Source organism: Ovis aries, chromosome 7, assembly GCF_016772045.2.
Source record: "Ovis aries strain OAR_USU_Benz2616 breed Rambouillet chromosome 7, ARS-UI_Ramb_v3.0, whole genome shotgun sequence".
In the NCBI taxonomy this organism is placed as follows: Eukaryota; Metazoa; Chordata; class Mammalia; order Artiodactyla; family Bovidae; genus Ovis; species Ovis aries.
In genome coordinates this window covers 6,664,957-6,691,827 of record NC_056060.1, presented here as the reverse complement: position 1 = coordinate 6,691,827, position 26,871 = coordinate 6,664,957, and the positions used below count along the sequence as shown (strand labels likewise).

At 41.5% G+C, this 26,871-nt stretch overlaps 1 protein-coding gene and 1 long non-coding RNA gene across 2 annotated transcripts in view; one reads left to right on the top strand and one right to left on the bottom strand.

Moving 5' to 3' along the window:
* The window catches only part of LOC121819931 (uncharacterized), a 31,513-nt gene extending 19,834 nt beyond the window's left edge, over positions 1–11,679 (bottom strand). The window contains exons 1-2 of the long non-coding RNA XR_006060282.2: positions 11,153–11,679; positions 10,459–10,642 (exon numbers count right to left, since the gene is read on the bottom strand). This is a non-coding gene — a long non-coding RNA (uncharacterized LOC121819931). The remainder of the gene's footprint in view (positions 1–10,458; positions 10,643–11,152) is intronic.
* Positions 11,680–11,918: 239 nt separating this feature from the next.
* ANKRD31 (ankyrin repeat domain 31) overlaps positions 11,919–26,871 on the top strand; it is a 132,833-nt gene continuing 117,880 nt past the window's right edge. Inside the window, exons 1-2 of the mRNA XM_060418743.1 lie at positions 11,919–12,231; positions 25,606–25,664. Coding sequence (XP_060274726.1) covers positions 12,077–12,231; positions 25,606–25,664 — 214 coding nt within the window. The 5' untranslated portion in view covers positions 11,919–12,076. The remainder of the gene's footprint in view (positions 12,232–25,605; positions 25,665–26,871) is intronic.

Below are 26,871 nucleotides of genomic sequence, written 5' to 3'. Positions count from 1 at the left end.
AATCTATATTTTTATTATGTATCAACTATGTAAATTATACTTTTAGGATTTGCATTATTACCATTTTTATACCTACCACTCCCATTTTCCTCCTATAGGTTGTGTATGCTTTTTAAGAAATATATAAATTTACGATAGTTCCACCACATACTGAGCTGAACTCTAAGTTATGTAATGTCATTATATGTAAATTATCCCTTCATGAAGGAAAGATATTAAAAAAATTATACAGTTCTTCAGTAGCAAGGTCAGGCGGTGGCTTGATATAATTGATACCCTCTTATTTCCTCAGTCCCCCTCAGTTCCGTTCAGTACCTCAGCCATGTCCAACTCTTTGTGACCCCATGAACCACAGCATGCCAGGCTTCCCTGTCTATCAACAACTCCCGGAGCTTGCTCAAACTCATGTCCATCGAGTCGGTGATGCCATCCAACCATCTCATCCTCTGTCATTCCCTTCTCCTCCTGCCCTCAATCTTTCCCAGCATCAGGGTCTTTCCTAATGAGCCAGTTCTTCACATCAGGTGGCTAAAGTATTGCAGCTTCAGCTTCAGCATCAGTCATCCCGTTGAATATTCAGGACTGATTTCCTTTAGGATTGACTGGTTTGATCTCCTTGCAGGTCAAGGGACTCTCAAGAGTCTTCTCCAACACCACAGTTCAAAAGCATCAATTCTTTGGCGCTCAGCTTTCTTTATGGTCCCACTCTCAGATCTGTACATGATTACTGGAAAACCATAGCTTTGACTAGACAAACCTTTGTTGGCAAAGTAATGTCTCTACTTTTAATATGCTGTCTAAGTTTGTCTGGGTTTGTAAGCTAGGGCTGCCCAGGTAACACTAGTGGTAAAGAACCTTCCTGCAAATGCATGAGATGTAAGAGATGTGGGTTTGATACCTGGGTTGGGACAATCCCCTGGAGGAGGAAATGGCAACCCACTCCAGTATTCTTGCCTGGAAAATCCTATGGACAGAGGAGCCTGGCAGGCTGCAGTCCGTGGGATCAAAAAGAATGAGCGACTAACACTACTACTATGAGGAGGTTTGTTATAGCTTTTCTTCCAAGGAGCAAGCATCTTTTAATTTCATGGCTGCAATCACCATCTGCAGTGATTTTAGAGCCTAAGAAAATAAAGTCTGTCACTGTTTCCATTGTTCCCCCATCTATTTGCCATGAAGTGGTGGGACCAGATGCCATGATCTTCGTTTTTTGAAAGCTAAGTTTTAAGCCAGGTTTTCATTCTCCTCTTTCACTTTCATCAAAAGGCTCTTTAGTTCCTCTTTGCTTTCTGTCATAAGGATGGTGTCATCTGCATATCTGAGGTTACTGATATTTCTCCTGGCAATCTTGATTCTAGCTTGTGCTTCTTCCAGCCCAGCGTTTCTCATGATGTACTCTGCATAGAAGTTAAATAAGCAGGGTGACAATATACAGCCTTGACGTACTCCTTTTCCTATTTGGAACCAGTCTGTTGTTCCATGTCCAGTTCTAACTGTTGCTTCCTGACCTGCATACAGATTTCTCAGGAAGCAGGTAAGGTGGTCTGGTATTCCCATCTGCCAAGAGACAGCACGGGAGATCCCACCGATGGCAAAGGTCATGAGGAAGAGACCTGATGGGCAAAGGTGAGATCAGGCCTCAAGGGACCCCCATGAACCCTCTTGAGCATCTACCCCCAAACCAGAATCTGTCTGTTTTACTATATCATGCTTCTCACCAACACCTCTGATGTTAACGGGGGGCTATCCCTGACCACCTTTCTCTAAAGCTTGTGAACAATGTCCTTTGATTTAACCACATTAGACCTTGAAATAATAAATTTCTCCCATGCTATAGCCCACTTCACCTTTACCCTATAGGAATGCAACCTTATCTAGTGCTTTCGGAGGGTGGTGCCTGACTTTAGAAAAATCACCTTTGGAGAAAATGAGTTTTCTGGCTGACTAATCATTATCAGAAAGGGTCATAAGATGTTAGCAGGCCCTCTGGCCAGAAGATGATGTAAATCACCCAAGATCTTTGTATATCAGAAGGAATGCAGGGAGAACGCCTGGTCCTGATAAGGGTCAGGACTGCTGACCCTGCATGACGATGCGTCTTCCATTATTTTCAATGTACAACTCAAGGTATATAAGCTTCCCTGGAAAATAAAGTTTGGGCCTCACTTACTGAAGCTTGGTCGCCCCGTGTCTTTCTTTGTTTCTTTCTTTATCTTCTTTTCAGGCTGACTCCTTGGGGCGTAGAGGCCCTCTGAGTTCACTTTCCTGCCCGGGCTTCTAAGACCCATGCAAGAGGGAGCCCAAGTTGGGGCACCCTCTGCTATTCAAGTGGGCACCTGTGGCCTACGTGAACAGAGCAAGTCTCTTGTCTGAGACTTTATTGGCTTTCTGTGTAAACCAAGGAGTATCAGTCTCTTTCTGTCCTATATTTTCCTAACTGCTATATTCCTTCTTTATCTCTTTCTATATCTCTAAATAATGCATCTAGGTCGCTGATGCCGTCCCCCTGAGGATCCTCTGAATCCAACCAGGGCTGGACCCCGGTACCCATCTCTTGAAGAATTATCCACAGTTTGTTGTGATCCATAGTCAAAGACTTTGGTGTAGTCAATGAAGCAGAAGTAGATGTTTTTCTGGAACTCTCTCACTTTTTTGATGATCCAATGTATGTTGGCGATTTGACTTATGGTTCCTCTGTCTTTTCTAAAACCAGCTCGAACACCTGGAAGTTCTTGTTTCATGTATTCTTGAAGCGTGGCTTGGAGAATTTTGAGCATTACTTTGCTAGTGTGTGTGATGAGTGCAATTGTGCAGTAGTTTGAGCATTCTTTGGCATTGTCTTTCTTTGAGATTGGAATGAAAACTGACCTTTCTCGGTCCTCTGGAAAAGGAGTTTTCCAAATTCACTGGCATACTGAGTGCAGCACTTTCACAGCATCATGTTTTAGGATTTGAAGTAGCTCAACTGGAATTCCATCACCTCTGTAGTGATGCTTCCTAAGGCCCACTTGACTTCACACTTCAGGATGTCTGGCTCTAGGTGAGTGGTCACACCATTGTGATTATCTGGGTCATGAAACTCTTTTTTGTACAGCTCTTCTGTGTACTCTTGCCACCTCTTCTTAATATCTTCTGCTTCTGTTAGGTCCATACCATTTCTGTCCTTTATCAAGCCCATCTTTGCATGAAATGTTCCCTTGGTATCTCTAATTTTCTTGAAGAGATCTCTAGTCTTTCCCATTCTGTTGTTTTCCTCTATTTCTTTGCATTGATCACTGAGGAAGGCTTTCTTATCTCTCCTTGCTCTTCTTTTGGAACTCTGCATTCAGATGCTTATATCGTTCCTTTTCTCCTTTGCTTTTCACTTCTATTCTTTTCCCAGCTATTTGTAAGGCCTCCCCAGACAGCCATTTTGCTTTTTTGCATTTCTTTTCCACGGGGATGGTCTTGATCCCTGTCTTCTGTACAATGTCATGAACTTCTGTCCATAGTCCATCAGGCACTCTATCAGATCTAGTCCCTTAAATCTATTTCTCACTTCCACTGTATAATCATAAGGGATTTGATTTAGGTCATACATGAATGGTCTAGTGGTTTTACCTACTTTCTTCAATTTAAGTCTGAATTTGGCAATAAGGAGTTCATGATGTGAGCCACAGGCAGCTCCCAGTCTTGCTTTTGCTGACTGTATAGAGCTTCTCCATCTTTGGCTGCAAAGAATATAATCAATCTGATTTTGGTATTGACCATATGATGATTATATTATAGGGGAAAAATAATCTTAAGAATCCTTACAAAACCTTCATAATCATGTTACAGTATTGTTGCTTTTTCATGTCATCATAAATGATAAAATGTTGTAGTTCTCTTTCTGAGACAGATGATCAGTGTATCACTGTTGCCCCTAACTGGGACATTTTGCATTTTCCCTTCTAAAAAAAATGTATTATTCATGGTCCAGTACAGCTAAACAATGAATAACTATAATGGTAAAGATCACACACAATAGCAACACCTTGCAGGCATCCTGGGGCAGTGGGTCACGGAGGGTTGTTATAATTTACTACTAGGCATGTCTAACCCTCTGTTTCTCATTTTTGAAATGCTGGATGTTTTTGCAGTCATCTTTTGCTGATTTTATGGACTTCCTTCTATTTTTTTTGTCTGTTATCAGAATAACGGATTCTATTAGTTATTTTTCAGATTTTTAAAAAATGAAATATTAATTGCATCTTAGCCTACTATCTTAATGACTTCCCAGGTGGCGCTAGTGGTAAAGAGCCTGCTTGCCAATGCAGGAGATGTAAGAAATGCAGGTTCGATCCCTGGGTTGGGAAGATCTCCTGGGGAAGGAAACGGCAACTCACTCCAGTATTCTTGCCTAGAACATCCCATGGATGGAGGAGCATGGCAGGCTACAATCTGTATGGTGGCAAAGAGTCAGAAAGGATTGATTTACTTAGCATGCACACGTGCAGGCTACTATCTTAAATTTCATAGTGCTTTTAACTTTCTGAAGTATTTCCATATCTATTCTATGCATGCTATTTTAAAGTAAAGTTGAACTTCTGTATTAAATTCTGTGCTAAGAAGGACATAGCCTGTAGGAGTTGTGCTTGGCAAAGTTCTGCAGTGAATCAACTATAATGTGACTGCAGAACAAATTTAGGTACTGAACCAACATCTAATCCTGTGCAAACTAGTCTCTTTGTTTTCCCACATTTTGCAGTTTTTGAGAAAGGGTTTCACGTATCCCAATTTTTCTGATTGCATAGTATTCTCATTCAATTTTCAGTTCACAAAACAGTTCTGATTTGTGCTAAACACCATATGAATTGTTTGGGTTGATGAACAACAACATTCTTTTTTTTAATCCAAATCATTGAGAAAATGAATGTTCTTTTAGGAAAGTGTATTTTAAAATATTTACCGTGAAGTAGTCAGTGAAATACTTTATCTATCTTTATTGTGGGAGGTGGTAAATAAAGTAATAAAGTGAAATGTGGGTTTACTCTCTTAGATATTCAAGTTGTATTCTATTTATTATTAATCAAACCTTCCATAAAAGACTCAAATCTTATAGTTCTGGGATCCAAAGTAACCAGGATAGTTAGGGAGTTTGGGATGGACATGTGCACCCTGCCATATTTAAAATGGATGACTAACGTGACCTACTGTATAACTTACAGAACTCTGATCAATATTATGTGGCAGCCTGGATGGGGGAGGAGTTTTGGGGGAGAATGGATACATGTAAATATATGGTTGGGTCTCTTCACTGTTCACCTGAAACTATCACAACATTGTTAATCAGCTATACCTCAGTACAAAATAAAAGGTTAAAAAAATGAAAAGTACCCTGGATAGAATGGAGACGATATGAAGCTATAGGCAGGAAAGAATTTTCATTATAAATCACGCATATTGTGTAGCTATAAATCCTGAGACTTCTTTTTCAAAATCCATACTTCCAAGCAATTCTCGTTACATTACAGATTACATACTGCACTTCCTGCTTAGTGCCTGAGCATTGTTCCACATTGCTCTCCCCTGACTCCGCAGCTCCAGGCGCAGAAGCCTCCTGGGATGTCTCAGTCTTTGCACTTTTGTTCATTTTGTAGGTCTTAGGTCAAATGTCACCTCCTCAGAGAGGTGGTCTCTGATCACGGTGTCTAATCAGCACCCTCTTTCAGGCACAGATCACTCTCTGAGTTATCTGATTTATTCATGTACTTGTTTATCGTCTGCCTCATCCATTAAGACGAGAGCGCAGTAAAGGAAGGGCCCTAATTCCCAATCCTCCTCCAGGGCATTGATCCTCATGAACATTTGTGGCATAGCATATATGCTATTAGTCAGCTGCTGGTGGCTCAGACAGTAAAGCATCTGCCTGCAATGCAGGAGACCGGGGTTTGATCCCTGGGTCAGGAAGATCCCTTGGAGAAGGAAATGGCAACTTGCCTGGAAAATTCCATGGATGGAGGAGCCTGGTGGGCTACAGTCCATGGGGTCGCAAAGAGTCGGATATGACTGAGCGACTTCACTTTCACTTTCATATATGCTATTGGATATTCAAAACAAATTTAGGTCCTGAAATTTGAAATTATCAGTGCCTAATGGAAATCTGAGGTGGCCAAGCTGGCACTCTACTTTTAATTCACTTTAGAGGTCAAGGCGATGGCAGAGAGGTGCCCACGTCTGAGGTCAAGGGAGGCGGCCGAGACTAGCTACCCCACGTGTAAGGAGCGGTGGCTGCTCAGGTGCAGGAGGGACGAGAGGGGCTACTCCACATTCAAGGTCAGGAGGGGCGGTGAAGAGGAGATACTCCTCCTCCAAGGTAAGGAGCAGCAGCTGTGTTTTGCCGGAGCAGCCGTGAAGAGATACCCCATGACCAAGGTAAGAGAAACCCAAATAAGACAGTGGGTGTTGTGAGAGAGCATCAGAGGGCAGACACACTGAAACCATAATCACAGAAAACTAGCCAATCTGATCACACGGACCACAGCCTTGTCTAACTCAATGAAACTAAGCCATGCCCTGAGGGGCCACCCAAGATGGACAGGTCATGGTGGAGAGGTCTGACAGAATGTGGTCCACTGGAGAAGGGAATGGCAAACCACTTCAGTATTCTTGCCTTGAGAACCCCATGAACAGTATGGAAAGGCAAAATGATAGGATACTGAAAGAGGAACTCCCCAGGTTGGTAGGTGCCCAATATGCTATTGGAGATCAGTGGAGAGATAGCTCCAGGAAGAATGAAGGGATGGAGCCAAAGCAAAAACAATACCTAGTTTTGGATGTGACTGGTGATAGAAGCAAGGTCTGATGCTGTAAAGAGCAATATTGTATAGGAACCTGGAATGTTATGTCCATGAATCAAGGCAAATTGGAAGTGGTCAAACAGGAGATGGCAAGAGTGAATGTTGACATTCTAGGAATCAGCAAACTAAAATGGACAGGAATGGGTGAATTTAACTCAGATGACCATTATATCTACTACTGTGGGCAGGAATCCCATAGAAGAAATGGAGTAGCCATCGTGGTCAACAAAAGAGTCTGAAATGCAGTACTTGGGTGCAATCTCAAAAACGACAGAATGATCTCTGTTCGTTTCCAAGGCAAACAATTCAATATCATGGTGATCCAAGCCTATGCCCCAACCAGTAACACTGAAGAAGCTGAAATAGAATGGTTCTATGAAGACCTACAAGACCTTTTAGAACTAACACCCAAAAAAGATGTCCTTCTTATTATAGTGGACTGGAATGCAAAAGTAAGAAGTCAAGAAACACCTGGAGTAACAGGCAAATTTGGCCTTGGAGTATGGAATGAAGCAGGGCAAAGGCTAATAGAGTTTTGCCAAGAGAACGCACTGGTCATAGCAAACACCCTCTTCCAACAACACAAGAGAAGACTCTATACATGAACATCACCAGATGGTCAACACTGAAATCAGATTGATTATATTCTTTGCAGCCAAAGATGGAGAAGCTCTATACAGTCAGCAAAGGCAAGACTGGGAGCTGCCTGTGGCTCACATCATGAACTCCTTATTGCCAAATTCAGACTTAAAGAAAGTAGGTAAAACCACTAGACCATTCAGGTATGACCTAAATCAAATCCCTTATGATTATACAGTGGAAGTGAGAAATAGATTTAAGGGACTAGATCTGATAGACAGAGTGCCTGATGAACTATGGACAGAGGTTCATGACATTGTACAGAAGATAGGGATCAAGACCATCCCTGTGGAAAAGAAATGCAAAAAGCAAAATGGCTGTCTGGGGAGGCCTTACAAATAGCTGGGAAAAGAATAGAAGTGAAAAGCAAAGGAGAAAAGGAAAGATATAAGCATCTGAATGCAGAGTTCCAAAGAAGAGCAAGGAGAGATGAGAAAGCCTTCCTCAGTGATCAATGCGAAGAAATAGAGGAAAACAACAGAATGGGAAAGACTAGAGATCTCTTCAAGAAAATTAGAGATACCAAGGGAACATCTCATGCCAAGATGGGCTTGATAAAGGACAGAAATGGTCTGGACCTAACAGAAGCAGAAGATATTAAGAAGAGGTGGCAAGAATACACAGAAGAACTGTACAGAAAAGAGCTTCATGACCCAGATAATCACAATGGTGTGACCACTCACCTAGAGCCAGACATCCTGGAATGTGAAGTCAAGTGGGCCTTAGGAAGCATCACTTCGAACAAAGCTAGTGGAGGTGATGGAATTCCAGTTGAGCTATTTCAAATCCTAAAAGATGATGCTGTGAAAGTGCTGTACTCAATATGCCAGCAAACTTGGAAAACTCAGCAGTGGCCACAGGACTGGAAAAGGTCAGTTTTCATTCCAATCCCAAAGAAAGGCAATGCCAAAGAATGGTCAAACTACCGCACAATCGCACTCATCTCACATGCTAGTAAAGTAATGCTTAAAATTCTCCAAGCCAGGCTTCAGCAATATGCGAACCATGTACTTCCAGATGTTCAAGTTGGTTTTAGAAAAGGCAGAGGAACCAGAGATCAAATACCAACATCCGCTGGATCATTGAAAAAGCAAGAGAGTTCCAGAAAAATATCTATTTCTGCTTTATTGCCTATGCCAAAGCCTTTGACTGTGTGGATCACAGTAAACTGTGGAAAATTCTGAAAGAGATAGGAATACCAGACCACCTTACCTGCCTCGTAGGAAGCAACAGTTAGAACTGGAAATGTAACAACAGACTGGAAAAGGAGTACGTCAAGGCTGTACATTGTCACCCTGCTTATTTAACTTCTATGCAGAGTACATCATGAGGAACGCTGGACTGGAAGAAACACAAGTTGGAATCAAGATTGCTGGGAGAAACATCAATAACCTCAGATATGCAGATGACACCACCGTTATGGCAGAAAGTGAAGAGGAACTGAAAAGCCTCTTGATGAAAGTGAAAGAGGAGAGTGAAAAAGTTGGCTTAAAGCTCAACATTCAGAAAACGAAGATCATGGTATTTGGTCCCATATCTTCATGTGAAATAGATGGGGAAACAGAGGAAACAGTGTCAGACCTTATTTTCTGGGGCTCTAAAATCACTGCAGATGGTGACTGCAGCCATGAAATTAAAAAACGCTGACTCCTTGGAAGGAAAGTTATGACCAACCTAGATAGCATATTCAAAAGCAGAGATATTACTTCGCCAACAAAGGTCTATCTAGTCAAGACTATGGTTTTTCCAGTGGTCGTGTATGGATGTGAGTTGGACTGTGAAGAAAGCTGAGTGCCAAAGAATTGATGCGTTTGAACTGTGGTGTTGGAAAAGACTCTTGAGAGTCCTTTGGACTGCAAGGAGATGCAACCAGTCCATTCTAAAGGAGATCAGTCCTGGGTGTTTATTGGAAGGACTGATGCTGAGGCTGAAACTCGAATCCTTTGGCCACCTCATGCGAAGGGTTGACTCATTGGAAAAGTCTCTGATGCTGGGAGGGATTGGGGGCAGGAGGAGAAGGGGACGACAGAGGATGAGATGGCTGGATGGCATCACTGACTCAATGCACATGAGTTTGGCTGAAGTCTGGGAGTTGGTGATGAACAGGGAGGCCTGGCGTGCTGCGATTCATGGGGTCGCAAAGAGTTGAACACAACTGAGCGACTGAACTGAACTGAACTGAACAATGGAGGATGTAGGTGAAGAGGTGTTAAAAACACAAAGAAGTCTAGTTCTTTGCATATTTATTACTATTCTGCCTGGCTTATGGGGTTGAGGAGAGGAATATTCAAGTAAGTTTTTTTTTGTATATTAACTGTAGGTAATTTTGTTTTTATTGAAGTACAGTTGATGTTGATTTACAATATTGTATTTCAGGTGTACAGCAAAGTAATTCAGATCTTAGATTCCTTTCCACTATAGGTTTTTGTAAGATATTGAATATAGTTCCTTGTGCTATACAATAAATCTTTGTTGTTTTTTATATATCAGTATCTGTTAATCTCATACTCTTAACTTATCCCTCCCCACCTCCCACTTTCCCCTCTAGTAACCATAAGTTTGTTTGTATGTCTATGAGTCTGTCTCTGCTTTGTAAATAAATTAATTTGCATTATTTCCCCACATATAAGTGATATCATATATTTCTCTTTCTCTGCTTTACTTCACTTAGTATTTTTTTATGCCCTTCCATGTTGCTGCAAATGACAATATTTCATTCTTTAAGACTGAGTAATGTTCCAGTGTGTGTGTGTTTGTGCGTGTGTGTGTATGTCTTTCTTATCCATTCATCTCTCTGTGCACATCTGGGTTGCTTCCATGTCTTGGCTACTGTAAATAGTGCTGCTTTTAACATTGGGGTCAATGTATCTTTTTGAATTAGAGTTTTTGTCTTTTCCAGATATATGCCTACAAGCCTGATTACTAGCTTTAGTTTTTTAAGGAATCTCTATACTGTGTAGGCAGAGAAGGCAATGGCAACCCACGCCAGTACTCTTACCTGGAAAATCCCATGGACGAAGGAGCCTGGAGGGCTGCAGTCCATGGGGTTGCTAAGAGTCGGCCACGACTGAGCGACTTCACTTTCACTTTTCACTTTCATGCATTGGAGAAGGAAATGGCAACCCAGTCCAGTGTTCTTGCCTGGAGAATCCCAGGGACAGAGGAGCCTAGTGGGCTGCTGTCTATGGGGTCTCAGAGAGTTGGACACGACTGAAGTGACTTAGCAGCGGCAGCAGACTGCGTATGATTCCCCTTTCTCCACACTTTCTCCAGCATCAAATAAGTTTAAAAGACAACCACTGTTTTAGATAGCAGTGGCTGAAATAAGATCTAAACAGTAAAATAACGGTATGACAAAGCCACTCTATCTACTGAAAAGTGAAGTACATTGAGGAGTCAGAAAATCCTATTTCCTGACATTTACATGATAAACCTTTCAAGACCCAATATGTGCCTAGACTCCGAAGATTCCAGGGTGGGTACTAAAGGCTTGCTGTGCAGAAGCAGCCTGTCATATTGGAGTCTTCCTCTCACTTGGCAGGTGGAGCTCACTTGGCCTTGTTTTAAATGAGTTTGAAATCAAATTATAAAAATCTAGCCACTTCATTTAAAAATAATAATTGGTAATTTTTGGATGTTGCTAGGCACCCATATTTGGAGAAGGAAATGGCAACCCACTCTAGTATTCTTACCTGAAGAATTCCATGGACAGAGGAGCCTGGTGGGCTGCAGTCAGTCCACAGGGTCGCAGTCGGATACGGCTAAGCAATTATCACTGACTCACTCACTCAGGCACCCATATTATTACAAAAATTAATAAAGGGAAAAAAAAAATAAAGCATTTAGCCTGCTTTTCCTACACAAACTGTATTCCAGGGTAACCAAAGAGTTGATGAGGGGGTAAAAAAGAAATACAAGATACATCAGTTATTAATAAATCAGCTGATGATTTAAAAACTCTTGATTAATATTTTTGTTTTTGCCTACTTAAGGCGACTTTGGGGGAAAGGGGGTGTGAAAAAGGCAGCAGTTGGTGGACTCAAAAGCACTCTTCGGGGCTAAGATCACATTCTGGGACCTGACCCAGCTCTCGCTCTCTGCCGGCAGCGTTGGGCGGGCTCGGCCTGCGGTCTGTCTGCGGCAACGCTTCCTGTCTGATACCGGAGGCCGCAGCTCCAGTCCCTTGACCGCCGGGCCCCAAAGCAAAGGTGCGGAAAGCGGGTGCGGTAGCAAGCCACGCCCTAGCTCATCGAGAAACCCCGGGCCCTCTCGCGCTAGCTCGGCTCCTTCCGCCACTGCCGGGGCGAGGCGGGGCCGGAGGGGCGGGGCCGGAGGGGCGGGGCCGACGGGCGGCGCGCGGCTCCCCCTGCAGGCGGCGCGCGGCTCCCCCTGCCGGCCGCGTGAGGCTCCCCCTGCCGGCCGCGTGCGATCACAGCGCGGCGCTGGCCCGCTTCCCTCACAACGCACTCGCGGCCTAGGGCGCTGCACGCGCAGAAGAGGCCGGTCTCGCGCCAAGAATGTTCTCATTAACTCATAATTTCTCCTGGCCCTCAGAGCAATCTTTGTTTTGTGATTTTTACTTTTTTTAATTAACATTTTTGTTTTGTTTTGCGGAAATGGAGGAGTTGGAGAAGGAGCATAAGAAAGACTCCGAGTGCGACGTGGAGATGGAAGAAGGCTCCCAGGCCGCAGACTGGGACAGCGATGAAACGGTGGTAGAGGGGTCCGTGACGGAGAGCGACCCCGAGGAAGAGGCGCTGCCCTGGAGAAGGTGACCGCCCTTGGGCTGGGGCCCTGGCGGCGGGTGGCCCTCGGAGATCTGAGGGGGAGGTGTGCCCAGCCAGACTGCGTGCAGGCGGGAGTAGGGCCTGTGGGGCGCCCAGGCCTGAGCTAAGAACTTTGTAGGTAAAGACCCCAAAACCCTCCCCATACCCCCTCACCTAGGACCGAATGAGCTTTATAGTTAAGTGGCACTGGAAGAAAAGAAAAGAAAGTGAAGTCGCTCAGTCGTGTCTCTTTGCGACCCCGTGGACTGTAGCCTACCAGGTACCTTTGTCCATGGGATTCTCCAGGCAAGAGTACTGGAGTGGGTTACCATTTCCTTCTCCAGGGGATCTTCCCAACCCAGGGATCGAACCCGGATCTCCTGCTTTGGAGGCAGACGCTTTAACCTCTGAGCCACCATTATAACATTTTTAAAAAGCCTGCTTTCTTAGCCTGGGGCTTTTTTGCACAGGTACAAAAGTATTAGGTCTAAACCCTTCATGCCTTACGCTTCAAGCGACTCCTAACTCAGGTGTAAGGGGCAGTTCCTATACTTTCCAGAAACGATCGTGTGATGGGGGAACTGGTTACTGCCAAACTGGAGACGGATAGCTTTACAAGAATCAAGAGAAGATGGTAGTTCTTTCAACAAAACATAGCTAGTTCTCTGTGCTGGGCACGGGGAGAAGATAAGAGAGAAGAGGCCACTGCCTTTGAGAAACCTACAGGCCAGGAAAGCCATAAACAGATCATTTCAATATTGTGTGGCAAGTTCAGGGTTGGAGGTAGGTGCAGGCTGGTTGAGGAGCTCAGAGAGGGTTGACTTCTGTAATTTATTTATTTATGTTTGGTTCCCTTGAGTTGCTGCACATATGCTTTCTCCAGTTGCAGTCACTGGGGAGCTACTCTTTGTTGGGGTGCACGGGCTTCCTCATCGTGGTGGCTTCTCTTGTTGAGCATAGGCAGTTGGCACACTGGCACCGGCTCAGTAGTTGTGGCAGGGGGCTAGCTGGCCCTTGGCATGTGAAATCTTCTTAGACCAGGGATCAAACCCGTGTCTCCTGCATTGACAGGGGGATTCCCATCTGCTATACAGGGTTGGCTTCTGAATAGAGGCGTGAAGGTGGATAGGAGTTAAGTCAGATGGAGAGGTTTTCAGGCCAAGGGAACTGCCTGGCTAAAGGTGTCGTGGTGGGACATAGCAATGTGTTATGTGTGCTGGAACGTGCAAACAGTTAAGTATTACTGACGTGTTAAATGTTGTGATAGGTGTGGTGAAAGATGAGGTTGGAGAGAAAGGTAGGATAAGGTCATGTAAGGCTTCTTACAGCTTGTATGCGTCTGTGAGATCTTAAGTGGAGGAGTAGCATAATCAGATTTTCATTCACTCATGCATGCCCTGGATTGGGGCTTTGTAAATTCCAATGAAAAGTCTTTTATTTCTTTAAATCACTTCAGAATCCTGTTAAAAGGTGGATTCCAATTTCAGGAGTTCTATGGGGTTTGAGATTCTGCATTTCTCACAAGTGTCTGGGTTAAAGTTGGTACTGTTAGAGCATGGGTTACCTTTTGCAAAGCGCGGCTATTCAGGTTAGCTTTTAGGATCAAAGTGGTAACAGACTGGGATGATGAGAACTCGGCTAGGCAGAAACAGTGGGAACAGAGGGGAAAGGACAAATCTGAGAAATCTTTAGAAAGTAAATTTGGTAGGAAATGGTGATTGACGTGATATGGAGGATGAGAGCTGGGCAGCAGTATAGGAGGGTATTCAGATTTCTGGTTCTTTTATATATACAGACAGTAACATTTGCTCTTAATGGTATGTGGGGACCATTTTGACTAGTACATGACGTCATAATAATTACTACACTCAAGATCCAGAACAGTTCTGTTACTTAAAAAAAAACCAAATCCTCCTTTGTGCTCCCTGTCCCTTGTAGTCAAGCACCTCCTTCCCCATTTAAATCACATTTTCCATCTGTGTAATATATCATCTTTTAAAATCTGTCTGCTTCCATTCCTTCCATCTTTGGTTTTTAGCAGTTTGATTATGACATGTCTGGTAATGATTTTCTCTGTGTTCTTCCTGTTTGGGGTTCACTGAGTTTCTTGAATCTGTAAACTTATATCTTTCACCAAACTTGGGAAGTTTTCTGTCATGATTTCTTCATATATTTTTTATGTACCAGTCTTTTTCTTCTCTCTTTCTGGGATTTAAATGATGTGGATGCTAGACCTTCTGATAGTTTCCCAGATCCTTGAGGCTGTATTAACTTTCTTCATTTTTTTCTCTCAGTTTTTCAGACTATATAATTTCTATTGCTTTGTGTTCAGATTCACTTAGCCTTTCCTATGTCATATCCATTCTGTTGTTGAGACCGTCCAGTGAATTTTTAATTTCAGGTATTATGTAATCAGTTCAGTTCAGTCGCTCAGTTGTGTCTGACTCTGCGACCCCATGGACCACAGCAAGCTGGGCTTCCCTGTCTGTCACCAACTCCTGGAGCCTGCTCAAACTCATGTCGATTGAGTTGGTGATGCCATCCAACCATCTCATCCTCTGTTGACCCCTTTTCCTCCTGCCTTCAGTCTTTCTCAGCATCAGGGTCTTTTCCAATGAGTCAGTTCTTTGCATCAGGTGGCCAAAGTATTGGAACTTCAGCTTCAGCATTGGTCCTTCCAGTGAATATTTAGGATTGACTGATTGGATCTCCTTGCAGTCCAAGGGACTGTCAAGAGTCTTCCCCAACACTGCAGTTCAAAAGCATCAATTCTTTGGCACTCAGCTTTCTTTATCATCCAGCTCTCACTTTCATACATGACTACTGGGAAAACCATAGCTTTGATTAGACGGACCTTTGTCAGCAATTATATCTCCTAAAATTTCCATTGGATTCTCTTTCATAGTTTTTATTTCTATGCTGAGAACTTTATTGTCATCCATTGGATAAATGTTTACCTTTATCTCTTAGAGAATTATTTAAATAGCTGTTTTAAAATCTTTGTCTTATAATTCCAGCATCTGGACTGGACAGGCTGGGACATTCAAATCTGTTATCTTTTCTTTTTTTTAATTACAAAAGGAAATTTATTTCAAAAGCATAGGGGAACATTCACATTTGAACAAAGTGATGAACAGGTGTCTTGCAAAAGAAAAAAATCCATGGCATGAAGTTTTTCGTTCAAATTTTTTAAGCAAAAATAATCTAAGTTGTGCACTATTGCTTTAAGAAAGGGAAGGGGAACAATGAGGCGGTAAGGGAAGGAACACAGTCAACTTAATATCAAACTTTAGAAAGTGAAGTCACTGTTCTTTCAAGAATTAGTCAGATTTTCCTTTTCTTTGCAAGTTGAGTAATTCTGCATAATATTCTGTAGATTTTGAATGTTATATTTTGTACTCTTGTTCCTGTTAAAATCTGCTAGAGGGTGTTGATTTTTGTTTGTTGTAAGAGACAGTTAGTCTGATTAGATCTGACTGCCCATTCTGTTGCCTTCTGTGGGTGGTGGTTACATCAGTTCAATTTTCAAAGCCTTTATTATGCTGTTTGAGTCTGTCTGACTCATGTACCATTCAGGGGTTAATCTGGAATTTGGGAAGTAGTTAATATCATAGTTCAATTCTCTAAGCCTTTATTATGCTTTTTTGAATCTGTTCTGCATGTGGACAGCTCAGAGTTGAGCCTAAGACTTGTTCAGTCGCTAAGTCATGTCTTGACTCTTTGAAGCCCTATGGACTGTAGCATACCAGGCTCCAAACTATCTTCCAGAGTTTGCTCAACTTCATGTCCATTAAGTCAGTGATGCCATCTAGCCATCTCATCCTCTTTTGTCCCCTTCTCCTCCTTCCCTCAATCTTTCCCAGCATCAGGGTCTTTTCCAGTGAGTCGGCTCTTCGCATCAGGTAGCCAAACTGTTTGAGCTTCAGTTTCAGCATCAGTCCTTCTGATGGATATTCATAGTTGATTTCCTTTAGGACTGACTGGTTTGATCTCCTTGCAGTCTAAGGGAATCTTCTCCAGCACCACAATTCAAAAGCATTAATTCTTCAGCATTCAGCCATCTTTAGGGTCCAACTCTCACATCTGTGCATGACTATTGGAAAAATCATAGCTTTGAATATATGGACCTTTGTTGGCAAAGTGATATTTCTGCTTTTTAATATACTGTCTAGGTGTGTCATAGCTTTCCTTCCAGGAGCAAGTATCTTTTAGTTTCATGGTTGCAGTTACCATCTGCAATGATTTTAGAGCCCAAGAAAATAAAATCTGTCACTGCTTCCACTTTTCCCCTTCTATTTGCCATAAAATGATAGGCCTGGATGCCATGATCTTCATTTTCTTAATGTTGAGTTTCAAGCCAGCTTTTTCATGCTCCTTTTTCACCCTCTTCAAGAGGCTGTTTAGTCCCTCTTCGCTTTCTGCCATTAGAGTGGAATCTTTTGCCTATCTAGGGCTGTTGGTATTTCTCCTGGCCATCTTGATTCCAGCTTGTGCTTCATCCAGCCTGGCATTTCTTATGATGTACTCTGCATATAAGATAAATAAGCAGGGTGGCAATATACAGCCTTGTTGTACTCCTTTCCCAATTTTGAACCAGCCCACTGTTCCATGTAAACTTTAACTTTTGCTGCTTGATCCTCATACAGATTTCTCTTGAGAAAAGTAAGGTACGATGGTCTGGTACTCCCATCTCTTTATGGATTTTCCACAGTTTATTGAGATCCACAGAGTCAAAGCCTTAGCGTAGTCAATGAAGCAGAAGTAGATAGATATTTTTCTTGACTTCCCTTGCTTTCTCTGTGATCCAGTGAATGATGACGATTTGATCTCTGGTTCCTCTGCCTTTTCTAAACCCAGCTTGTACATGTGGAAGTTCTTGGTTCATGTATTGTTGAAGCCTGCCTTGAAGGATTTTGAGAATTATCTTGCTAGCATGTGAAATGAGCGCAGTTGTTTGGTAGTTTGAACATTCTTTGGCGTTGCCCATCTTTGGGATAGGAATGAAAACTGACCCTTTCCAGTCCTTTGGCCACTGCTGAGTTTTCCAAATTTGCTGGCATATTGAGTACAGTACTTTTAACAGCGTCATCTTTTAGGATTTTAAATAACTCAGCTGGAATTCCGTCATTCCACTAGCTTTGTTCATAATAATGCTTCCTGAGGCCTACTTGACGTCACATGCCAGAGTGTCCAGCTCTAGGTGCGTGACCACACCTTCATGATAACCCAGATCTTTAAGGCCTTTCTTTCATCGTTCTGTGTATTCTTGCCACCTCTTCTTAATCTCTGCTGCTTCTGTTAGGTTCTTACCATTTTTGTACATTATTGTGCCCATTTTTGTATGAAATGTTCCCTTGATATCTTCAATTTTCTTGAAGAGATCTCTAGTCTTTCCCATTGTATTGTTTTCCTCTATCTCTTTGCATCATTCCTTTAAGAACGCCTCAGACTTACGTAGGATCACATACAGAATTAGATGGTCCCCCTCCCTGCTCTCTTTTCTCCAGGATTTTCATGCACCCTCTCCTCCCTCTACCCCCACATGTGGGTTTATATGACCAGAAAGATGGATTTCTTTCAGTGTCAGCCTTTCATTGTAGTTTCCTGCAGCTGGGGCCATCTTCAGGGCAAAGTGTTAAAAAAAAACAAGAGAGAAGAAAATAAAAGAGATTCTTTTCATACTCTTGGGATTATGGTTCCTCTAGGAGGAGAGAAACAGGTTTTCTCTTGAGTTTTAAGTGTCCAAGCTACCATAGTTGGTGGCAGTATAGCTCTGTAGCTAAAAAGAGAAAACAGCAAAACTCAAGGATTTCCCCCACACCTTCTGGTGTTCAGGGGGCCCTTTCTCTAATTTTCTCGATAAAGCTAGGAAGGATTTCTCCTGAAGTTTTTGGTATCTGTGCCCACTGTGCAGTTCTAGGTTTAGGCTTAGGGTCAAAGCTGGAAACAAAAATAAGAGCAAAAAACTGAACCAAAAAACCCAAGCAAACCAGGAGACTCACTTACTACAAGGTTGTTATTTAGATTTTAGTTTCAGTCCCCAGTTTACCTGCTATTGTTTACTTTTCAGATTACTCAGGTAGCTTTAAAAAGTATTCTACTAGAGTTTTTAGTTGTAGTCACTGGAGAACTAGGCTATAGATGGCTCACTGTGTCATGGCTAACCAATCTTTTTTTCCCCCTCTAATTCATTTTGAAATGATTCTCTGCAGTGCCATATAAACATCATTCTTTCAGACCTCATAGCTCAGGGTTAAAAATTAGTGTTCTTTTTATTGGTATGGAAATACAGTAAAGTCTAAGCATTGCTGGAGCTGAATGCCACTGCATTTTTTCCTCCTGCATCTTCTTTGCTTACTTGTATGCAGTTTATTCTGTTTTTCACGCCCAAGCTTCCAACTTTGACCGACAAGAGAAAAATAGGTCTCAGAAGACCTGAGAAGAGGCAAAACATACAGTTTCACATAGCTAAATAATCCTTAAATGTTGCAGCGATTAACGTGCTTTTGCTAAAATCTGAGAAAGGATTTGACGACCAGTGGAATTATATAAAGCAAGGCCTGCAAAGAATGAGGGTGCCATAACTGTGTCTGAAAAGTACTCTGAGAGCCTGGACTTGGTCCTAACTTTATGAAACTGGAAAATGCATCCAGTTTCTTTTATGGCTTGGAAGGTGTTGCTACTAATCTGTAAGAATTTAAATTGCTGACTAAAAAGATTTTGTTGCTTGTTTTTTGTTTACTAAGAGGCAGGATTCATTCTCTATCTCGTCCTCTGTTCTCTGTTCTTGACAGAGGATGAGATGGTTGGAGGGGATCACTGATTCAATGGACGAGGATTTGAGCAAGCTCTGGGAGATGGTGAAGGACAGGGATGCCTGGCGTGCTGCTCCATGGGGTTGCAAAGAGTTGGACACGACTGAGTGACTGAACAACAACAAGGATTCATTTTTCTTATATGTGCCCTGAGAACCCTTTATCAATCCTTAATTTCTGTCTCACCCTCTGGTAAATATTTACTGCTCAACAACATTTAAAGAATACATCTCAAACTAATCCTGTTCAATAAATTTAAACAGAACCACTTTCTAAGCTAGTTCATTATTACGTAGATTTAGGTATATGTTCAGGTCAAATCATATTCTCTGAACATTATAAGCGCATTTAAAGGCTAATTGAATAAAATACCCTGCAAAGTGAGTGTTCATTTTGTCCTTTAAGATAGACTAGCACTGTCCTCATGAATTGTCTAGATAGGAAATACCTGTTATAAAGGATACAATTGCAGAAGGGAAAAATATAAAGCAAGATACAGTGAGACAGTGAATAACTGGACTAAAATAGCTAAAGAAAGCAACATTTTGGGTCAGGATCTATATCCAAATAATGACTCCTCCAATGATTAAAACAGAATGGTGCCGAGTACCATTCTGAAAGCTGTTTACTCTGAGAGAAGAGATGGAGCAAGATTAGCTGCGGTAGTGGGCATCAGTCCCGCATGGCCAGCAGCCACTCTTCAGCTGATGCCCGGTCAATGGCCTGCACACTCCCCTCTGGTGCCACCAGTCGAAGGACTTCATCCTCTCTCCACAGAGGATACATAGAGCAGTGGACACACACTTTTCAACAGAACAGAGGAGTACACCCTGAGGCTAAACAGGGAAGTGTATTCCCACACAAGGTGGTAAGTCCAGTACAGGCTGGGAGGACTCTGTCTTTTAGTGGGAAAGTGTTCCAGACCCAAGGCCTAGGAGGAGTGAAAGATGGTATGCGCATGACTGCCTTTCTCAACACATTCTTTGTTATCTCCTGTAGAAAGTACACATATTGCCTCCTCAGTTGAATCAGATCAGACTTCTCGATCTAATAACTGGTTTACAGGAAATACACAGGACAGAGGAACACGTGAAATGACATGCAGTCTTCAAACCCCAAATGTGGGAAACTATATGGGAAAAACAACCCAGTTTCTTCAACAAATAAATTGTAAGGGGCAGGGAAAGATATAACTTACAGATTTTAAAAGAGACTTAAGAGACATACAACCAAATGCAACGTGTGTATCTTGTTTGGATCCCGATATGAACAAAACCATTGTAAAAAGAGACAGGGAAATCTGACCGCGATCTGTTAGTTTACATTGCTGTATGACAGCTTACTCCAAAACGTATTAACTTCTTAAAGCAGTAAACATATTGTGTAGTTTCTGTGGTTCAGGAGTCGAGGAGTGGCTTAACTAATGATCAGGCTCAAGGACTCAGAAGGCTGCATTCGCCTCACGGTTTCATGAGAAGGAGCCACTAGCCGAATGGAGGTTGTGAGATTCAGCTCCTTCTCTGGCTGTTGACTTCAGTCCTTGGCTCCTCTCTGTTGACGGGGGCCTCCTGTTAGTTTCCTGCCGTGTAGGCTTCTGCAAAGGGCATCGCAACATGGCAGGCTGGCTTCCACAAGAGGGAAGCAGCAAGAGAATGAGGATAGGACGGAAGCCAGTGAGGTCACATCCCAACCTATTTGCTGTGTTTTGTTTATGAGAAGAGTTGCCGGATCCAGTCCATACTCAAGGATAAATACCATATACAAGGGTATAAATACTGAGAGCCATTAAAGAGGTTTCTTGCTATAGACTATATAGTAGTGAAGTCGCTCAGTCGTGTCCAGCTCTTTGTGACCCCATGGACTGTAGCCTACCGGGCTCGTCCATCCATGGGATTTTCCAGGCAAGAGTACTGGAGTGGGTTGCCATTTCCTTTTCCAGAGGAACTTCCTGACCCAGGGCTCGAATTCGGGTCTCCTGCAGTGTATGTAGGCAGACACTTTACCGTCTGAGCCATGACGTTTATTAATGTTAAGTAATCATTAGCTTTTTTAAGTATGTAGTTTTGGCTGTTTTTAAAGGTGTGATTATTATGGTTATGTTAAAAGAGTCCTTATCTTTTAGAGTTGAATACTGAAATATTTCCAGATGAAATGGAATAAGATGTTCAGGATTTGCTTTAAAAATAATCTAGTAAGAGACTCACACTGGGTGCAGAGGATGGCAAGGGTTATAGAAGAAGCAATAATGGCTGGGTACTGAAAATTATTGCACTCGGATGGTGAGTGTACTATTGTCTTTTATTTGTTGTTATTTGTAATTTTCCATAAAAAGGTTAAATGAGTAAAAAAAAAACCCAATCATTCCAAATCATATATTTATGCCTTAGTACATTGTTACATTCTTGGATTCTGGGAAGATTTTAAAACTTTTTTTTTTAAATTGTGGTGATATATATATATATATATATATATATATATATATAATATAGAATAGCATTTTAACCATTTTCAAGTGTATAATTCAGTGACATTAAATACATTCATGTTGTACAGCCATCACTACTAGTTATCTCTAGAATTTTTTCATCTTCTCAAATTAATACTCTATATAACTTCCCATTCTTCCCTGCCTTCAGCCCTTGGCAACCACCATTCTACTTTCTGTTTCTATGAGTCTGATTACTCTGTACGTCATGTAAGTGGAGTTATACCATTTTTGTTCTTTTATGTCTGCCTTTTTTCACTTAATATGATGTCTTTAAGGTCTGTCCATGATGTAGTATGTATTAGTATTTCCTTCCTTTTTAAGGCTGAAAAATATTCCACTGTATGTAGGTTCCACATTGTTTATCTACTCATCTGTCAGTGGACACTTGTCAATGTCCACCCTTTAGCTGTTGTGAATAGTGTTTCTGTGAACATAAGTGTACAAATTCAGATCTCTGCTTTCAGTTGCTTTGTGTACATACATAGAAATGGAATTATTAGATCAAATTGTAAATCAGATCAAATTCTAAGTAGCATACTTAGAATGTTCTTTTTGAGGATGCACCATACTGTTTTCCACAGTGGCTGTATCAGTTCACATTCCCACTAGCAATGTATAAGAGTTCCAGTTTCTCCATATACTTGCCACACTTGTTATTTTTATTTTTTGTTTGTTTATTTGTTTTTGGTTGGTGTGAAGTGGTCTCTCATTATGGTTTCCCTAATGCTTAGTACCGTTGAGCATTTTTCATGTTGCCAAGAGAAATATCAGTAACCTCAGATAGGCAGATGACACCACCCTTATGGCAGAAAGCAAAGAGGAACTAAGGAGCCTCTTGATAAAAGTGAAAGAGGAAAGTGAAAAAGCTGGCTTAAAACTCAACATTCAGAAAACGAAGATCATGGCATCCAGTCCCATCACTTCATGGCAAATAGATGGGGAAACAATGGGAACAGTGACAGACTTTCTTTTCTTGGGCTCCAAAATCACTGCAGATGGTGACTGCAGCCATGAAATTAAAAGACGCTTGCTCCTTGGAAGAAAAACTATGACAGACTTAGGCAGCATATTAAAAGCAGACACATTACTTTGCCAACAAAGTTCCGTCTAGTCAAAGTTATGGTTTTTCCAGTAGTCAAGTGTGGATGTGAGAGTTGGATCATAAAGCTGAGTGCCGAAGAATTGATACTTTTAAACTGTGTTTTTGAGAAGACTCTTGAGTCCTCTTGACTGCAAGGAGAGCAAACAAGTCAATCCTAAAGGAAATCAGTCCTGAATGCTCATTGGAAGGCCTGACGCTGAAGCTGCAGCTCCAATACTCTGGCCACCTGTTGCAAAGGGGTGAGTCATTGGAAAAGACCCTGATGCTGGGAAAGATTGAAGGCAGGAGGAGAAGGGGACAACAGAGGATGAGATGGTTGGATGGTATCGCTGACTTGATGGACATGAGTTTGAGCAAGCTCCAGGAGTTGGTGATGCACAGGGAAGCCTGGTATGCTTCAGTTCAGGGGGTTGCAAAGAGTCGTACATGACTGAGTGACTGAACTGAACTGATTTGTATATCCTCTTTGGAGAAGTGTCTATTCAAATCCTTTGCCCATTTTTTTTCATTCTTTAAAGATTTTTTAAACAGGAGAAATTCTTAGTAGCATACTTAGAATGATATATAGTAGCATACTTAGAATGCTCTGCTTAGTCGCATACTTGCCATGATATATCTTTGCTGTTTTTATCCCTCACCGGATCTGAAGCTTCTTGAGAACAAGGACTATCTTTTCTCTTTACCTTGGTGCTGCCTAGAACATAGTAAGATGTGAATCCAAAACTTAAATTTCTGTAATTTATGTTCTGAAAATATACACTTGAATTTAACCCTGGGATCTTAAATTCTCTGTGATGTAGAGAAAGGTGAATGAAAAAAACCCACCAGGACTGGTTCCTTCATATCATCTCCTCATTTCACTTCTGTTCAAAAACTATATTGATGTTTGCCCCTTACTCCAAAATATCCAAAAATAGCAGAGTATTTATTTAAAAAGAACAGAGCACATGAATAAGTCTTAATTTTCATCTTAGATAAGTTTTTTAAATTTATTTTTTAACTGAAGGATAATTGCTTTACAGAATTTTGTTGTTTTCTGTCAAACATCAACAAGAATCAGCCATAGGTACACCCATGTCCCCTCCCTCCCAAAGCTTCCTCCCGTCTCCCTTCCCATCCCACCTGTCTAGACTGTCACAGAGCCCCTGTTTGAGTTCCCTGAGTCAAACAGCAAATTCTTGTTGGCTGTCTATTTTACATATGGCAATGTAAGTTTCCATGTTACTCTCTCCATACATCTCTCTCCCTCCTCACATCCCCCATGCCCATCTGTTCTCTATGTCCGTTTCTCCATTGCTGCCCTGCAAGTAAATTCATCAGTGCCATCTTTCTAGATTCCATATATATATGCATTAGTATATGATATTTATATTTGTCTTTCTGATTTATTTCACTCTGTATAATAGCCTCATTAGAAACTGACTCAAATTCCCTCCTTTCTATGGCTGAGTAATATTCCATTGTGTATATGTACCACAGCTTCTTTATCCACTCATCTGTTGATGGGCATCGAGGTTGCTTCCATGTTCTAGCTGTTGTAAATAGTGCAGCAGTGAACAGTGGGATACATGTGTCTTTTTCAGTTTTGGTTTCCTCAGGGTATGCACCTAGGATTGGGATTGCTGGGTCATATAATGGTTTTATTCCCAGCTTTTTACGGAATCACCATACTGTCTTCCATAGTGGCTGTATCAATTTACATTCCAACTGGCAAGATGGTTCCCTTTGCTCCACACCCTCTCCAGCATTTATTGTTTGTAGAATTTTTGATGATGGCCATTCTGACTGGTGTGAAATGGTATCTCGTTGTAGTTTTGATTTACATTTCTTTAATAATGAGCAATGTTGAGCCTCTTCATGTGTTTTGTTAGTCATCTGTATGTCTTCTGTGGAGAAATGTCTGTTTAGGTCTTTTTCCCAGTTTTTGATTGGGTTTTTAGTTTTTCTGGTATTGAGTTGTATGAGCTGCTTGTATATTTTGGAAATTAATTCTTTGTCAGTTGTTTCCTTTGCTATTATTTTCTCTCATTCTGAGGGTTGTCTTTTCACCTTGTTTATAGTTTCCTTTGCTGTGCAAAAGATTTTAAGTTTCATTAGGTCCCACTTATTTATTTTTTGCTTTTATTTCCATTACTCTAGGAGGTGGGTCATATAGAATCTTGCTTTGATTTATATCATGAAGTGTTCTGCCTATATTTTCCTCTAAGAGTTTTATAGTTTCTGGTCTTACATTTAGGTCTTTAATTCATTTTGAGTTTATCTTTGTGTGGCATTAGGAGGGCTTGCATGGTGGCTCAGATGGTGAAGAATCCGTCTGCAGTGTGGAAGACCTGGGTTCGATCCGTGGGTTGGGAAGTTCCCCTGGAGGAAGAAATGGCAACCCACTGCAGTATTCTTGCCTGGAGAATTCCCATGGACAGAGGAGCCTGGCGGGCTACAGTCCAGGTGGTCGCAGAGTCGGACACGACTGAGTGACTGAGCACATGGCGTTAGGAAGTGGTCTGATTTCACTCTTTCACACGTAGCCGCCAGTTTTCCCAGCACCACTTATTGAAGAGGCTGTCTTTGCCCCAATGTATACTCCTGCCTCCTTTGTCAAAAATAAGATACCCATAGGTGCATGAGTCATCTTGGATAAGTTTTAATTTAAAGACTATACTTCTGAAAAAATGCACTGATATAGAGTATTAATAGTGGTATAACTAAGAATTTTAGCAAATTTAGTTATAATTTTATGAGTAGTTTACATTGAACTATATTAAAAGTTTATTCACTTAATCATTTTGCAATGCATGCATTTTGCATTTTGCATGCATTTTGCAATGTGTATCATCACATTGTATAACTTAAACTTATACAATATTATATGTCAGTTACATCTCAGTAAAACTGGAAAAAAAAGTTAAATGCCAGCTGAATTGTTAGTCTTTAAGAAACATCATAACATCTATACCATCTTTTTTGTTTCTGAAAGGTTGCTTTTTAATCAAGACACGTCTCTTAGATCTGAGTTCAGTCTCCATCCCAGTAAAGGTGAGAAATAATTCTTTTCACTAAGTAGTCCCTTTAATTTTCCAAGTATTATTATTCTATTAACTTCTTTTATATTTAGTCTTATTCTTTAACTTTATACAGAATAAATTTCTTACAGGCATCTGTGACAGATCTTAAGATCTGTTGTTGTAAGGATAGCAGTGGGGTTTGTAACTTCTAGAAGGTGTTTATGACTCCTAAAGAGGGCTACTGATAATGTGGAAGGAGCGCTGGGATAGCAGTTCTCCCCTCAGAGATCTCCCACGTAACCCTCGAACTTTCCTATTTGCAAAGTGAATAATACTTTTTAGTAATCAGTCTGATTCTGTCAGACTAAAATTGAGGTACAAGTATCCTTGGTATATATTTTTTAAAAAGAGCCTTTCACTTACAGATTCTCCAAACCTCCTGAGTCCACTTCTTGGTCAATATTTACACTTCCAGAAAAATCTATCACTGATTGTTGCAGTTCAGAAAGATCAGTTTTGCAGAAAGCCATTCAGATAGTGGGTCATTTCCTTTTGTGATTCTTCTTGTGAGCCACTTTTTATTGGAGAATACCTGGAAATAGGTGTAGGATGGAAGGAGAATGTCCTAACCATCGTGGAGCTCTTGCGTGTATGCACTTGTGCCTAGGTTTCCATGGGGGACTGTTTGCAGGAGCCCCTGTACACACCGAAATCCCCAAGTCCCGTAGTGGGCCCTCCACATCCGTGTACTGCACATTCACAGACTCCACCAGCTGTAAACACAGTACACGGTTTCATGTAGCGTTGGTGGAATCTGTGGATGCCAAACTCACGGATCTGGAGGGCCGAATGTATGTCCATTAAAAAACATCCTTGTTTACGTGGACCGTGTTTAAGGTAGTCCAAACCCCCTGTTACTCAAGGGTCAACTGTAGTTCACAAAGTCCTCGCTGTACATCATCTCACCTGATACCCCAATGGCAAATTACAGTTTGGTCTTGGAACAGTTTTTCCTACATGTGATTGGAAAGGATTTTGTGTAATATTGGCCTCCAAAATGTATTCTTAGGATGTATAAAATGCCACTAGGAAGAAGTTAGATTTCTGTTTTCAATATTCCAACAGTTTTTTCCCTTTGCTTCCCCTTCCCTTTTCTTCCCTTCCCTTTTCCAAATGGTGGATAGACCTTAATTATTTTGCTAATTATTAAAAGTATAACATTTTTAAAGTGTAATATT